Below are 16,826 nucleotides of genomic sequence, written 5' to 3' on the forward strand. Positions count from 1 at the left end.
GTGTCCAAGATATCTGAAAAAAAAAATGAGGTTGGAAGTTCATTGGGCTTCTGTGGTTTTGCTGAATCATGATGTGCATGATACTACACATTGTTTTTTTCCAAATAATACATTTGTATTTTAGATTCAAATATATAATAGCATCCTCACGTGTCATGGTACTTGCCAGCAATGGATCATTATTAAGAATTTAACTGTCTAAAAATTGTTTAGTAGTATATGGACATTTTTGCTCCCTCTGTAGTTAACAGAGAGAGACAGAGGGGCCTTTGGATGCCTATCTTGTTACTGTCAGAATCTCTGACTGGAGAAATTATTTTTCCTTCAGCTGTTAGAGGACACCAAGCCAACTAAATTAGGATACCTCTCTTCTGGATGACTGAAGGCTGGATGAGCATATGGATATAGTTCATTGTTTAGACAAAGCCAGATTGGTGGTCATGGTGTCCAAAGGTGTGAATGAAAACTAATATTTAGAGAATTTGTCCCCAGTTTACAGCTATGTGCAGGGGACAGAAGCAACTCCTGGCCAATGTATCACTCCACTCTGTGCTACAAGCTAGCAATGACCAAGCAATGATATAGAACTGAATAATTTCTTAAATATTTTGCCTCTGCCTTCAGATTCCTCCTGAAGCACCATGGGATGCTCCGCATGCTGAAGAATGGGATAAGATGACCATGAAAGAGCTGATAAATAAGATCTGCTGGACCAAGTACAAAACCCTTTATGCACTTTTAAATACAGCTACAGAATAATAGTGGGTCCCTGGCAAATTTTGGGGTACAGCTGAGTACAGCTGGGGTAGCAGCAGTGAGAAGGGTGCCCATACAAGCACTTGTGTCCCCACTTTCTGTGCCATCCCCTGTGCTATTCTGTAATGTTCTCCTCCCTTGCACTCAACATCTTTTTTTTCTGTGTCTGTGCTCTGTTTGCCCTTTCACTTTGACTGTGGTTTAGCACTGTGCCTACAGCTTTCTGACCAAAACTTCCCATTTGAAATTACTCATCTGGCTTAAATCTTGCTCTAGCTCCGTGTGATACAAGGTACAAGGACTTTCTCTTGCTCTCTGTGGCAGTGTAGTTTTCTTTACAATTAGTTTTATGAGCCATGTGCCTGCAAACTGGGTCACTTTGAACTACCCTTTCTGTTGTAAGGGCACTGGCTCTTCCTTTTCTAATTTTTGGTGTTCCACTTGGTCAGGGAGCCAGTGGAGTATAAGAATGAGGTTTTTAGTTTTGTGTCCTGTAACACGCTTCTCTGTAAGACTGCTTCTATTGCCTGTGGTTTTGCAGCACTCCAGTTTTATTGGATGTGCTAAGCTGAAATATTTAAAACCTCAGTAAAAAGCCATTTTAGATTTTCAAGCCAAGTCAGGATTTTCTCTACATAGCTAAAAACTCTGGTGCCCTAAACAGAAAATCTCTACCGCAAGTTTTTTTTTACAACTTGGGTAAAGATTATAAAAGAAGATTTGTTTGTCATGTGTCACAGATCAGCATCTACTGATCCTGGAGAGGCTTCAGATTTCTCTGAACTTCCCACAACATTTTCATATTTTGTTGCTTTCAGGATTGTTGCAAAAGGTTCTTGAATGCGCATGTTTTCTTATCCTGGCTAATGAAATAGAGGTGTCTGGACTTCATACCCAGGAAAATGAGGTTATAAAAGTTTTTAAGTTAAATATTTTAGCCCAGATAACTTTCAAAGCTCCTTCCTTTAAGAGATTATTATACATTCACATTGTTTTATGAACCTTCATCCAAGTCAAAGACCTTTCACCTTCTTTGCAAAGTGATCTCAATTCTCTTAGCCATCTCTAGCCACAAAGGAAAGAAACAGGAATAGCCAGATCCTCATTTCCTGATGCTGTAACTGTTTATATTCAGGGGACTTATTACCATAGACAGCTTATATGGCAGTGATTATCAATTTGGTGTCTCTGGGTTACCTACCATGTCTGATTCTTGTCTCCACAAAATCTGTGCAGCAGTGTTACATGGGAGATGGGGGATGTCTTGGCCACGTGGCTAGCTGGGATCCATCAGACTTTGAAATGTGCCTGATGATCTCCCCATGGAGGAGAAATGCAGGGGGATTTCAGTAGCTGTTAACTAAATGCATTCAGTAGCTGTTAACTAAATGCATTCTCCTGTTGAGAAAAAATATTTGTTCTCATATAGGGAATAGCAACTGGGAAACTGTTTAAAGAAATAATTAAGGTGAAATCAGTGGGATTTTGAACTGAATGGGTAAATGATTTGGGAGGGAGGTGCTGATATAAACCATTTGGAACAGTATACAGGCTAAAAAATGAGATGAATATAAATCATCTTGGCTTTTCTGACTTTGGGAAAGCAGTCCTTACCAAGAATAACAAATTCTGAAAGCAATCAAGAAGTCACATTTACTCACTGCCTGTTTCTGGTCCTGTGTGTCATGCAGAGCTGCTAAAGAATTTGCCACTTTATTTGTGAATGTCAATGTTACATCTGAGCCTCACGAAGTCTCCGCTCTCTGGTTCCTGTGGTATGTGAGGCAGTGTGGTGGCACATCCAGGATTTTCTCTGTCACCAATGGAGGCCAGGTACAAAATGTCTCATATTCTTCCTCCTCTCTTGAAACTGTGAAGAGTAAATGGAGTGTTGCAGCTGTCAAAGCCCTGTGATTAATGAGAAGAGGCTAAAACAGCAAGTTCATATGGCACTGGAGACAATTATGTTCTCATGGGGTGGAACAGCCCTCTCAACTAACTCTACACAATGAGGAATTTTGTCAGCTAGGCTTTGGGATAAATTGGGACATTTTAATCAATTGTTTTTTCTTTATTCACTTCACCACTGTTCTTTTGTTGCTTTTTTGCCAATTTTTTTTCTACGGGTTGCACCTCTCATGCAGCATGTTTTATGAGCTACTTCAGACTGTTTCTTGCCTTGGTCCTGGGGGGTGCCAGGTTGCCTGCAGAACATCATGGTTTTCATGTCATTGTTCTGGATGGAGTTTCAGAAAAGGGGAGAGATGGCTGCCAAAGTAATTCAGATGGGATACATCACCCTTTACTACTGTCCTACCTTGGTTAATGGAGCCTCAGGAAGCACACACAGCATTTCAGACTTAAGCTACCAAAAGCAAAAGTGGAGACAGTACCAAACACTTCCAAAAAGTGCCAGGGTAGGGAGACATTAAGAGAAGTTGCCTGAAGAGATACAAAGTCTCCATCAACATCTGTCCATTGGGATAAGAACAGACAACCATATGTCAGGAAGGATGCCAGTAGAGCTGCCCTGAGGTAGGAACAAGACCCGTGAACCTTCATCCTCAGGAACTGCTCAGACACATTTGGTGTCTCACACAAGCAACTGCTATGTGTCACAATAAGAATTAAAAATAAATTGAACTCAGGATACTAGTCTCTAAATAAGATACGTGGGGAGGGGAAAGCTAGCCTGGAAAGAGCACTTCCTTGTCTTTTTGTCTGGATGGGGCAAGATGTCTTGGTTTCTACCTTCCTTCCCTTTCCTTCACCCCAATCAAAATCACCTGAGCAAAAACTGAAGATTTCTGACTTAGTGGCTATGACAAGTCTTAACTTCTTCACTCACTGTTGCAGCGAGCCTTCTCTCTCGGGGACATGGCTCTTCTTAGGAGCTCTCTTGCCGTCCCTCTCCTCAGGCATCTTCATCTCTTCTCTTCTGCTTCTGGGAGCATGCCTTTTATTTTGCCCTTCAGCCCCGCCCATTTCCGGCTGGGGCAGGCCCTAATTATTGGGCACACCTGGGCCTAAGCTCCCAGTTCATTATCGGTGACACCTGAGGACCTGTGGTTCTCTCTACATTTCCCCCCTTTTTGTTGTTAGTTGAAAAAATTTACAATTCATTTAAACATTTCATTCAAATATTTCATTACTTTTTTAAATATTTCATTTCACAATAATTTACGGCCTTACATTCTTAATAATTTACAAATATTTCATTTCACATTCTTAATAATTTACAAATATTTTTAAACATTTCATTACTTTTTCGTCATTTTTTTAATTTTACAACTTTCTTTGCCTTTGTGGGGGAAAATTCGGGCTCTTACCGGCTTTTTTGCGCCGCTTTAGCCTTTGTTATCAGCAGGAGATGAGGTCTCATGAGCACCAGCTCAGTTTTCGCTGGTACTCGCCACCTCGGGATGCCGGGCCATGCAGAGGCTTCTCCGAGCATTCAGCGCACCAGTCTTATCGCGTGTCCCTAGGGCTCCGTTTCAGGACCGCACTGTCGTGTGTCCCTGGGAGCTCCATTTCAGGACCGCATCGCGTGTCCCTGGGAGGCTCCGTTTCAGGACCGCACTGACTTGATGCGCACTCAGAGCTCCGCTTCAGCTTCAGCATTCCTCGGGCTTGAGTTCCGCGCGCCAACTCGCTGCGCCTTTCGAGCCTCATTCTTCTCTCCTGCCTGGCTCGCCATTCCGGGCTGTTGTCTTGCCGTGCTGGGCTTTTACTCCGAGCTCTTCACGCCGCCTACAGCATTTAAGCCTGGCCTTGTGGAGCTTCATTCGTGGTAGCGTATTTGGAGCTCTTTCTAGAGCGTCCCGCACGAACGTAGTGGCTCCATCTGACGTGGTTGCGTATTTCGAAGCTCTTTATATCGCCTTCCGCATTTAAGCCAGGCTTTGTAGAGCTTCCTGCAACCAACGTGGTCGTGTAGAGCTTCTTATATTACCTCAGCGTTCACGGCTGCTGTTGTTGCCTGCATTCTCCACCAGATGTTGCGGCGAGCCTTCTCTCTCGGGGACACAGCTCTTCTTAGGAGCTCTCTTGCCATCCCTCTCCTCAGGCATCTTCATCTCTTGTCTCCTGACTGACTCTGCTTCTGGGAGCATGCCTTTTATTTTGCCCTTCAGCCCCGCCCATTTCCGGCTGGGGCAGGCCCTAATTATTGGGCACACCTGGGCCTAAGATCCCAGTTCATTATCGGCGACACCTGAGGACCTGTGGTTCTCTCTACAACTCACTCATTTCAGTCTTTCAGCACAAGTCTTTGTGGATCCTTTCCTCCCTGCAAGTACCAGCATCATAAATATAAAAGTGAACTGCACGATTTAACCCTGTTGGGTAGTAGATGAAAGATGCTTGGTGCTTCCCCTAAGCCTCTGTACAGGCATCACAAGGAAATATGTGTCACAGAATATGTTTTCTTCCACACACCAGTGTCCTTGTGTCTTCCCAGGAACAGATGAAGCCCATTGCCTGCTACACTCAAGGCCAGACCCAGTTAAAGATCTGTCTCGCTTCTGGGCTGGTGCAGGTTTTTTGCTTTACAGATGCAAATTGGTGGTTTTGTGATACATATAGCTTTAGGTGGGACAGTGATGAGTGAAATATTCAAATCCTCTGTTCAATGAATACTATCTAGATTACCTCAGTTATTATGTTTGTTCTCCAGGCTTCAAGAGCCTTTAAGCCAGCTAATTGAGGAAACCATTGCAAAAGTGTTTTAGGCAGCAATCCCACTGAAGCTCAGTTTTGTGTTCTTCTGAAAGTCTGAGCCTCTCTATGCAAACTTGTGACTTGCAGATTCAGCTTGGAGTTTCTTGATCATGAGCAGAAATCATATTCAGTGTTATTGGGATTAATGCTGGTGAATTTTCTGTTTGGATTTCTTTTCTGTTTTTTTTTTTTAGGAGAGGAAATTTAAAGGGGGTTCTGGTCAGATATCGGAGAAAATAATGGAACGCCTCAAAGGCAGAGTTAAACTGGAGCAGCCTGTGGTCCGTATTGATCAGACAGGTGATAATGTCATTGTGGAGACTCTAAAGCACAAGACATATGAGGTAATTTGATCAGAATAAAAGCAGAGTGTGCATTTAGTGAGGGAATACATCTGCTGTAGCTCTTAGCTAGATGTAATCAGGAAGTATCCATTTGTGTGGGTCTATTTCTCAGGCACTCTGTGAGACGCTGTGAAACCTGTGTTATTGATTTATTTATGACTAGGTCTCTTCTTGGTACTGTGCTGGTCATTTTCCGTACTTTGCCTTATTCTGTGATTATATATTTTTACATTTTAGTTCTGCATGGAGACCATTTCAAAGAAAGGAAAAATAATGTTCCTGTTTGTGTCTGAATTTGTGGTTTGCAGAACAAAACAAAACAAACAAAAAACCCCATGACTACTTCAAATGCCTTTAGTAAGATTTTGCCTCTGTGCAGTGAAAAGCTCTGTCAGTACTTGAATTCCTGCTGTGATACCCATGGGGCAGCAGCTCCCTTTGACATTCAGAGCCCAGCTGGCCACAGGGATTTGTGCAGGATCATCACAGACTGCAAGACCCCTGTCTCACCAATATTTTGGAGGATATTTAGAGAAAGCTAGCAGAAAGGGAAGGGGATGTTTGACAGAGAAGCTGGTCTAAGGATGTCCTCCAGAAGGTACCCTCGCTTCCCCTAGCGATTTTCAAACCCCCCAAAAAACCTAGGGATTTTCAAACCCCAAAGTTAAACAAGTAGCCTCTCCCTTATGGTGGCTGAGCAGCAACCAAGTCAGAGGAGACAGACTTCCTGCATTTTCATCAGCCCACCTCCATGACAAGACCTGGGAGGAGCAGCATCTTTTGTGGCATGGAATCACCTTGAGCCCTGAAGCAGAGCATCCTTCATCACTTCAGTCAGATGCAGGACATGCAAGAGGAACTGAACGGGTTCAGGAGCACTGAAGTCACCATCAGTGTTTCTTGGCATATTCTGTGGGCATGCCAAAAGTAATATTATTTTTTATCAGCTTATAATTTGGAAAAATATGGGTCATATTTTCCTGGGGATGATGAAGGCAGTTTTACCTGTGCTGTAAGCTCTGTCTTGTCCCATTTCCCCAGCTATTCCCAGACAAGTTTCAACTCTCGTTCTGTAGTGTCCAGAAAGCTGTTAAGAATCATCTAACCACATCACAACATGTTTTTCTCAGCTTCTTGTTCTGAAATGCCAGAATTATTTTGGTCACCTGGAAAGAATCTGTGTGGGAAAGCCAAGCAGCAAAGTCACGTGTGGGAAAGCTATTAACAATAAGAGTGTCTTTCAAAAATGTCCAGCAAGAGGCAACACCTTGTCTGTACTGACTTGTGTTTTTACATTTCAGAGCAAGTATGTGATCATTGCTATCCCTCCAATCCTGACAACAAAGATTCATTACAAACCAGAACTGCCACCAAAGAGAAACCAGTTAATTCAGCGTTTGCCTATGGGGTGTATCATAAAGTGCATGATGTACTACAGGGAAGCCTTCTGGGAAAAAAAGGGTACGTGGAGAAAGCAAAGGACTTAGGAGCCCCATGCTAGGTGAATTTTGGAGCTCTGTTGTCTATCAAGGAATAAATCTGAGAGGGTGCGGGGGGCTCTGTTAAATGTTCAAAAAGCACAGAAAAGTGAAACGTAAAGCCCTTCTTTTGGGCTCTTCCTCCAAGTTTGGGTGCATTCCTTGTCCCAAAGATGATTGCAGACCTAAATAGGATCCCAAATCTGATTGTTGCTAGCTGAGGGGGGATGACCTAGAAAACAAGCAAGATTTCCCTAGGAAGCATTGCTGAAACCTGCAATGCATGAAAGGAAGGACCCTGCAACAGCAGGTCCCTGTTTCTCCCTGTCAGGGATTAAGGCAGCCAAAGAGAATTTACAGCAGATGACAAGGAGAGCTTAACATGTAAGCAAGACTTTTCCCTGTTGTTAATCCTCTGGTCTACAGATTCGAAATCTCAGAGGACTGGAAAAAGTAGGTTAGCTCTTTGTTTAATTCAAGATATTTTTTTCCATGTGCTGCAACATTGTGTGTTTCTCAGCTCCAACTGATACCATTTCATTTCCAGAATTATTTGTCTGTACAGATTAGTTTCCACTCCCTATGTAATGATACTGAGAATTGCACTGGGTGAGAGCATTTCTTAATCAACAGGATATAATTCCTGTTAATATAATGTTTCAAGGCATAAAATAGCCACTGGGATTAGAAAGAAGTGTAAGGAGGTTTATGCATTGCTATCTACATAGGGTTTTTTGCATGTTCATCTGAAGCATGTACTGATGTAATACTACAAGAGATGGCCCATGTTTCTGCTGCATTACTGTTACAGGACGGTCTTATCGCCAGCAAAATCAATACAGAGTGCAAATTTGAGCCTGCAGTGACCAGATATAATAACACAGGGTTTTGTGGCTGCTGCTGTTGTTTTGGCCAAAGTTAATTATGGAATGCACCATCCTAGTTCTACTAGATTTGTTTATTTTGAATACCTATTGCCCCCAATGTAGAAAGCTTAAGGGACCTGCAACAATCCACAAAGATTCTTTGCTAAGTAAGAATGGAATTTTAATACAAGTTTTACAAGTGTGTGTACAGCATTTTTTAGAGTCAGAGGGAAGAGAGGAGAGAGACTATCACAAAAACACTTCAGACATGTAGATATTATTGACCAAAGAATTACTGTAAAAGTTCTTTCATGGATAATTCTCTTTGCTCATTGCTAGCAGAAAAACATTCTCTTTATCAACTTTCACTGACAATAATTTCGTTTTCTTTTCCCCCCTTAGGTTATTGCGGTGCCCTCATCATTGAGGATGAGGAGTCTCCAATTGAAATAACTTTAGATGACACGAAACCTGATGGGTCTTTCCCTGCCATTATGGGGTTAGAAGCTTTCAGTCCATACTTAGAGATGTGAATTTCTTTTTGTATGAAGAAGTGGGAGGAGGAGGAAGAGAGGAAATGGCCATGTAACATCAGTGGTGCCCTCTCCTGTCTAAAGGAGATGGTTTGGAAAGAGTTGCTGAATTCAGCTGTAGTTTATTTTAAGCATTCAGTTAATGTTTGGGTTTTCGTTTGGTTTTGCTATGGATTAGCTTTAAAAATAGATCCCTTTGTGAGCCTGTATTCAGCTTCTGTGGGGCTTTCTTGTTAACATCAGATGACATGAGCAGTGGCATGGCCAGCTGCTTGCAAGACTTCAAAACCTCAAGAAAACTCAGGTTTTTAGTTCTTTTGGATGAGACCTAAGTCTGATGGAAACTGTAATTTCTCTGCCTACTTTGGGTAGGCTCTTCCAAGTCACTGGGGATGGAGAGTTCACTCCGACAGAGCAAAATGAGGCCAGTGTTGGCAGCTTGGAAAACATGCTGCCAGTCTGCAACTTTCTCACCTGGTAGCTGCCAGGCAGTCCTCTGCACCTCCCTCCTGGGAATGCTGTCTCTCTCTTTCAACTACCTCCACAGGGTACCCCACACAGGCCTTTTCATCCATGTGACCTTTAATAATTAATGATGAGGTATGATTAAAAAATGCTAAGCCAGTACTTTGTGTGCTGGGTACTTTACATACAGGTATTTTACGTACTCGTAAAGAGCTTTGCCTGTCTTTTTGTTTAAGGGTTGTTTCAAGAAAGAGCTTGTGACTTGGCTTTGGTGCTGACACTGCATTATACTTATATGTCATATTTTTCTTTTCAGTTTCATTCTTGCTAGAAAGGCTGTTAAGCTGGCCCATCTCAGTAAGGAAGAGAGGTAAGAGTTCAGAAACTGTACATATTTTAGAAATAAGACAGTTCTCTGGGATGCTTCCCAAGAGGAATATGTGTGTGCATATGCATGTGTACGTGTGTAGTACAACTACCAATGCTGGAAAATGGTGCAAAAGTTGAGCTTTTGGCATAATCAGGCCAAAACACTAATGCTAATATTCATCCAGTTATGCATATTTCTGAATTGCCAAGTCCTACACACTTCTGCATGTTATGATGTATCAGCTCTGTGTATCTATGTGAACTGAGATGATTTTTCCAAAGACAATCCCAGACTGTATCCCCAGTGAATGATGCTTTACCCCAGGGATGTAGGGAGCACTGACATGGGTACTTTGGATATTCTTCACATTCAGTCTGGGTGATAAAAGTTTTAAACCTCCATGTTTCCAACAGTATGGCTTCTCCAGTAGTCTGTGAAATTAAAAAACAGTACTTTCCAAATGTGATATTTGGTACACATGAAAGTGATAGAGTTCTGCTTAGGAATGTGAGTAATATTTTCCAGCTAATGTTTTTTTCTCACCCATAGTAAATCTGTAGGCACTTAATGGATTTATAATGCTTCTTTTCTGGTCCTACACCAGTGAACATGAGAATGAATTGGCTCTGCATCCTAAAATAACTTCACAAAGATTTGGGTTTTTTGAGCTCATTGCCAAAATCAAACTTCATTTCCCATTCCATCCATCTATTTTGGATATCACATTTTAGGCATCAGCATTTGAAATATGTAGGTTCAGATAAGAACTTGAAATCAGGCTTAAAACCAAAGCCAAAGCCGATTTTCTTTCCAAGGTACCACGACAACTGTGAAGTTATTTTTTTCTTTTTTTTATAAGAAGAGTAATAGCTGAGAGGAGGTTTTTTCCACTTTTTTTTTGTTTGTTTTTTATTTTCATATAGGAAGAAGAAAATCTGTGAGACATATGCCAGGGCAATGGGTATGGAAGAGGCTTTACATGTAAGCAATGAAAGCCTGTTTTCACCTCTGTTTTACAGTAATACTGTTCCTTTGGTCTGGAGGATGAAGCAAAAATTCCTTCTACCTAAAATATGTACTTAGAATTGTATGTTGTGCCATACAATCTGTACTCCCAAGTGAAGGGCAGCACTACCTAGTACAGGAAGAAAAGACCTGCCAGTCTCACTCTTTACAAGAAAAAGGAAGGCAGTGCATGGTTTAATTTATCCTGTCATTCCCTCATGGGAAGCTAGTGCTTCTGTAAAAGTGCAAAGATTTGTTTTGTACAGATAGATTGCATTAACCAGATGACATGGCACTCTTGACTGGTATCGTTGGTCTGTTTTTTCCATCTTCAAAGGAATTTCTTTTTTTTTTTCTTTTTTATTATTTCCAATTTCTCTGGTGCTCTCTAATGTTTGTGAATACCTACAGCCTGTGCATTATGAAGAAAAGAACTGGAACCTGGAGCAATATTCAGGGGGTTGCTACACAGCCTACTTCCCACCAGGCATAATGTATTCTTATGGAAGGTAAACAAGAGAATGCTTTGCTTTCGAATTTACATTTCTCAGCTCATGTACACTGATATACTTTATGCAACAAATTTATGGCATAGTAATGTATTGAGGGAATTCCAACCCTTTTTCTCTTCCCCTACTCTCTGGCTATCAAGAATCTTGCTATTGACTATAATAACAGCAGAGCTTCTCTTGTGATTTTCAAGGAAACAAAGCACTGCCATAAAGAGACCTGCTCAAGCCAGGAAACCATTCCCCACTAGATTGCTTACAGTATTTGCTGCTACACAATATTTGCAGTAGACCCCTTTAATGCTTTCTAAGACCCTGAGAGCACACACCTCAGAGACACGAAGCATCTCCACTGGCTGCGTAGGTGGGCCATTGGGTTCTGGTAGACCCCATCGGGTCACATCATGAGGCAAAGAGATAAAACCCTTAAATGAAAACTCATTCTCGACTCCCACCCATCAAAACCTCCCATGCCCTTCCCACATAGAATCGCTCATATTCCTAAAGTAATGCCTTAGATAATACTGATTATTATTAGATACAATATTGAAAAGTGTCTGGCAGGCCCAGCTCAACTTGTAATAGGAACAACCAGACAAATCTTGTCTCCACACCCAAAGAGCAGACAAGCCAAGCAGTACAATCCCTCCCTTGGCATGTCCACCACAGAGCTGTGCCTGCCTCTGTGCCAAGATGCATGTAGGAAGAAGTCATCTCATCCAGACTCCTCTGCTGTAATTCATCTAAACACTTGGATAGTGATGGATGGGGCCCTTGACCTGGGGAAGCCAGTGTCAGGCAAACAGGAAAAATGTAATCACGGGGGTTAGGGCAAGCACATGTCTCTATGGAAAAGGCAATTCATCGCCTGTGGCTTGTTTGACTGAGGTACTTGGCCAGCTTTCCACAGATGAGGTCTTACATGACCCTACAGAGTGAATGCAGCCCCCTGAAGACTGAGGCCTTCACTGCCATCCCCTTTTTGGCAGGACTTGCAAGCAGGCAAGTCCAGCCTCCAAACAGAAGCTACTCTTAGTGACCTATCACTGGAATAACATCATTCACATCCCATTGTAATGGCAGGATAATAACAGAGCTACCAGGCAGAAGATACAAATCTATCAGCTGCATTGCATTTCTGGAGGCTGTTAAGATTATCCCTTATCCCAGCACTAAAATAAGGCTCATGTTATTTTGCACAGAACCTGGGCATGGTGATTTATGCCTTAGATTTTTTCTTTCTTATTTCTTGAATTTTGTGTGCAGAAGCAAGTAGGTGGTCCTGTGGGGACAGTTTTATTGTACCATACTTGGCTGTGCAGATCTGCAGGAATTGTGGAGAACTGAAGTTAAGAACTCCATCAAAGCCCATAAATTGCTTTTAGAAGGATCATCACCTTCCTGTTACTTGTCATCTGACATTCTCCATTTGCTTTGAAGGATCATTCGCCAGCCTGTTGACAGAATCTACTTTGCTGGTACAGAGACAGCTACCCAATGGAGTGGATACATGGAGGGGGCTGTACAGGCAGGAGAGAGAGCAGCCAGAGAGGTACAGATAATTGGTTTGCTTTCAATATCTCTTTTAAAAGGTTCAAAAACATCGAGTACAGCTTGAGGGGCCTGATTTTGTGCCTTACACCCTGCAAGTTCTCCTAGAAATGATGGGGAAGAATCCCAGAAAAGGATGTAATGTGGTTTTTTTGTTGTTTTTTTTTTTTAAATTTAATTTGCTATTGAATAAAGTGATACCAAGAATCTCACCTGGATCAGAGCATTATGCAGTGTGTTGCTGCCCTGGAGACTTCAAATGAAGCTCATGCCTTATACCTCATGTCTAGAGGAAAAAACCCTCCAGCCTGATGCTGCCCTTATATATACTACTGCAATTTCTAACAGATTAATCACTGTATGTTTTAAAAGCAGTTTAAGTCATTACAAATGCTCACAGCTATTTCCTATGCGGCAATCTGGAAATCTGAGTATTGTTCTCATTTTTGATCTATCCCCTCTGCTTCTCCTTTTACAAGTGAGTACTGTTAGCTCAGCTCTCTGAATTCCTAATCAGTGGCTCTGATAATGTCTAAATCTCCTCAGAATGGAACGCAGTGGGCTGGGTTCCCAGTGACAGTGAAATTGCTTTTACAATGGTCTGGAGGGAAGGGAAAAAAAAACATTAAAGGGTGTACATTGTAGTTACAGCTGCCATACAACAGGACCATGTTGTTTAAGGGAAAATCAGTCCTGTGGTTCCATTTGACAGAACATCATATTCGCTTTATAATCCTCATTATTACTTGCTCTGTTTCAAGTCACCTTATTTCTCTTTCCTTTACTCCACGCATGTGAACAGCAGTTACAAAGACAGTGAGCTGTCTCTTCTGGAGATACTAATTTGCCCCCAGGAACCTCCATGATTGTTACAATTAGTTTATTCTCAAGATGAATCCTCCATGAGCTTTGTACTCTCTGAATAGCCAAGATATAAATCCAAAACTGTATGTTTTGAAAGCCCCAGAGTTGTTATCTTTCCTCTTTCAAGCTGGTGATTCAAGCTGGGTCACCCCTAACAGGCTTTGCATCCCAAGTATTTGGTAGTAACCTCACCTCACTATTTCTCAAACTGTCATGTGAACAAGAAAAAAAACCCCAAAAACCATCCCAAACCAAGCCAAACAAACAAACAAAAAAAACACCCCAGACACCTGAAGAAGCTGAAGTTCATGTGTATTTCTAAGTCCTACTTTCCAGAAATGATTCTGTGAAACTCTCCTTTTACCCTTAAAAGACTGGTTTGATGACCAGCTGTCATGTATTTACCCAAGCTAACAAAATTTATTACCAAAACTTTCTCCTTCTATTTTGCTGATAGAAACAGAGAAATCACTGTATATTTTCTGGTTCAAAGCACTTTCAGCTATCACTGTTATACATTTTATCAGTCACCTTGCTTTTCTGAAGCTGCTGCTCTGAAAGTAGCATGGGTTTCCTCTCATATGATACAAATAATTTTTTTCTTGTAGATATTGTACAACATGGGGAAGATCTCACAAAATGAAATTTGGATGCCAGAGCCAGAGTCGAAGGTAAGAGACTCCCTCATTGTCACCTGGTCAGGTGCACACCCCTCAGTCAGAATGCTGGCCCTGCTTTTGTGAGGTTTTGGTTACTTCATGTGCTGCTGGTCATCTTTTTTTTTGTTTGTTTTTTGACTCACCTGGGATATGGTGTTACCTGTGTCTGAAGAGTAGATGGCCAAGAGCCAGGGACAGGGATCTCAGAGTCTGGGGACTGCAAAATGCAGGAAATTAGTCTAGTTCTGCCCAGGCTATAAGCAAAGTATAACTTCAAGTCACAAGGAACTCCACCTTTGCTGTCCCATTTACCATAAAATACAGGCATTTCATAGCTCTGACCCTCCTCCCCCCTAGCCTGATCTGACCCTCAGGAAAACCTGTGATCTCCCCAGCCTAAGGGGGGACATTTATTTCCCTCCTCCCGTCTTGCATGGTGAGGGTGACCCTGTTTCCTCTCTCCCACAGGATGTCCCAGCCCAGCCATTCACCACCAGCTTCTGGGAGAGGAATCTGCCATCCGCGCCGGGGCTGCTGTGCCTGCTTAGCTCTACCATCTGCCTCACCTCTGTGGCTGCTGTGGGGCTCTTTGCCTATAAAAAGGGACTATTAATTCGAAACTAGTGGGGACCACACACCAGTGGAAGCTCTTTTTCCTTTTTACCAGATGAGTGTTATTTTTCAGAGAGAAGTGGCATGGACAGCTGGAAAGGGCTGAAGTTGTTTTCCTTGTGATTTTTCTTTTTAGTACCATATTTAATGCATCAAATCTACTGCAGTTGCTGCCAGCTGAACAGAAATAAATCGGTTGTGGGGGCATTTTTCAAATTTGCCTTTTCCTTGTCTGTTTGTCTTGATTGGACATGAAAATATCAATGGTAATATTCCTAACACAGGCAAGGCAAAATGGAGATCAAACCTCTCCTGAAAGTCACAGAGGCCTTGGGGAATGCATTTATTTCTACTCACTACTTTTTTTTTCTACCACACAAGATAACAAATGCCCTTATGTATTCACCTCGATTAGCAGCTCAGAATATCTGAAGGTATTCCCACAGCATCCCCACTGCACGGAAGAGATTAGCGTGGCAATCAGATGCAGACTTGCCAAATTAATTTTCAGATGCATTTGATTAATTATTAATCATTGTAACGTGAAAATTAACCACAAGCTGGATGAGAAGAGGTAATTAGCACAAAGCAGCTCACTAAGCAGTGAGAGAGGAAGCACAAGTGGACTTTATTCTGCCTGCTGCCGAGCAAGCTACTGAGCAAACATCTGTTTGCTTGTATGTTCTGCAGGGTGCCCATATCATGTGCCACAGGGCTATGGCTCAGTTTTGGCTGCTTCCTGGCCCAAGAGCATCTGATCCAGCCCAGGCATTCCCTGCTGGAGTGAAATGAGTTACCAAAGTTAAAGCCCCTCTGACTTGCAGGAGGTACGAGCTGTTATTTTCCGACTGGCAGCAGCTTCCTGGCTCTCTGTCAGTTCTCTGCCCTTTTTTTGCTGTAATCTGTACTGCCTTCCTCCAATAAGGAAAAATATATTTGGGGCTGACTTACTGCCTTGTAAATTACAGTAACTGGATGCATCTGCCTGTTCTGCTCTTATTATGTACATGACACACTTAAAATAATCACTTTATCATTTAACTAAAGTCTGGAATATATGTTTCACAACATACCATCACGATGTGGTCTTTTTGCTGTGAGATGTGAGCATTGTATGTGTCCATGAACTCAGCTGTCATTCAACATGGGTGAAACGTGCCTTTCAATGGTCCTGAAACTTTGATAAGAGGAGCTCCTTATAAACTTTTCTTCAGATTCTTTCTTGAGTTGTTTTTTGTGAGTTTGTGGACAGTGATTTTTCCTTAGTATCTTAAATCATTAGACACACATATGCAACAGCCACCATACCCTTGCTCTGCTCAGTATGATCCATATGTATATATAGAGATGTATAGAACAACAACACAAGTACCTACTTCTGAAGGGTGACTTCAGTTCTGGTCTCTCCTTCAAGCACTTTTGTATGTTCTCTCACTTTTTGGTACAAAAGCATTGTACACACTGTAAGTGCAGACCAATCTCAGCCTTGGTGTCAGTGGGCTCCAAACCAGAAGCCATTTGCAGAGGGGAAATGTGGTTCAGGAGGCCCCTTCTCATTGGATGTGAGCAGGTGCTTGCAGTGCCAGAGGTAACCACTGCACAGAAAAGGTTGTACAGACAGTATCCTGTCTCCTGAGCTGCTTTTATCATTGTTTGCTGTGTTGAGGATCAGCCAGCCACTACTGGTTTCTCTGGGGAAAACCAAGCCTGAACAGGTTATTTATAAAATGACTACCTGCATTTTCAGCTTCAGTTTTCCCATCTATCTTGGACTCACACCTGCAAATTACCCACAGCAGTCTTGGAAAGAAGCAGCAATGATGGGTTTTGAATACACTAAACTGTAGTGTTAAATGCTACAGGTCAGATGACAGGTTGGATTAGCATCCACTTGAGAGGCATTTTTATAGCTGGGGATGTGACTCGTGAATTGCTGTTGGACACATATGTGCATACGTTCTCCCCAGCTCCAGCCATTACTGAGCAGGGATCCCGATCCCCACGTGCAAGGAAAACCCTGTGTGTGCAGCCTGGCACAGCCACAGTGCCCACCTGAGGGCTTGGGGTGGGAGCAAGGGCTCTCTCCTGACTATCC

The 16,826-nt window shown here is 42.3% G+C and overlaps 1 protein-coding gene across 1 annotated transcript in view; it reads left to right on the top strand.

Moving 5' to 3' along the window:
* Positions 1–15,952, top strand: part of LOC139799432 (amine oxidase [flavin-containing] A-like) — a 37,889-nt gene extending 21,937 nt beyond the window's left edge. The window contains exons 5-15 of the mRNA XM_071751476.1: positions 625–716; positions 2,448–2,589; positions 5,670–5,819; positions 7,121–7,280; positions 8,566–8,662; positions 9,478–9,531; positions 10,455–10,512; positions 10,948–11,045; positions 12,486–12,597; positions 14,069–14,131; positions 14,588–15,952. Coding sequence (XP_071607577.1) covers positions 625–716; positions 2,448–2,589; positions 5,670–5,819; positions 7,121–7,280; positions 8,566–8,662; positions 9,478–9,531; positions 10,455–10,512; positions 10,948–11,045; positions 12,486–12,597; positions 14,069–14,131; positions 14,588–14,743 — 1,182 coding nt within the window. The 3' untranslated portion in view covers positions 14,744–15,952. The remainder of the gene's footprint in view (positions 1–624; positions 717–2,447; positions 2,590–5,669; positions 5,820–7,120; positions 7,281–8,565; positions 8,663–9,477; positions 9,532–10,454; positions 10,513–10,947; positions 11,046–12,485; positions 12,598–14,068; positions 14,132–14,587) is intronic.
* Positions 15,953–16,826: the final 874 nt, after the last annotated feature.

This window comes from Heliangelus exortis, chromosome 1, assembly GCF_036169615.1.
Source record: "Heliangelus exortis chromosome 1, bHelExo1.hap1, whole genome shotgun sequence".
NCBI classification, from domain to species: Eukaryota; Metazoa; Chordata; class Aves; order Apodiformes; family Trochilidae; genus Heliangelus; species Heliangelus exortis.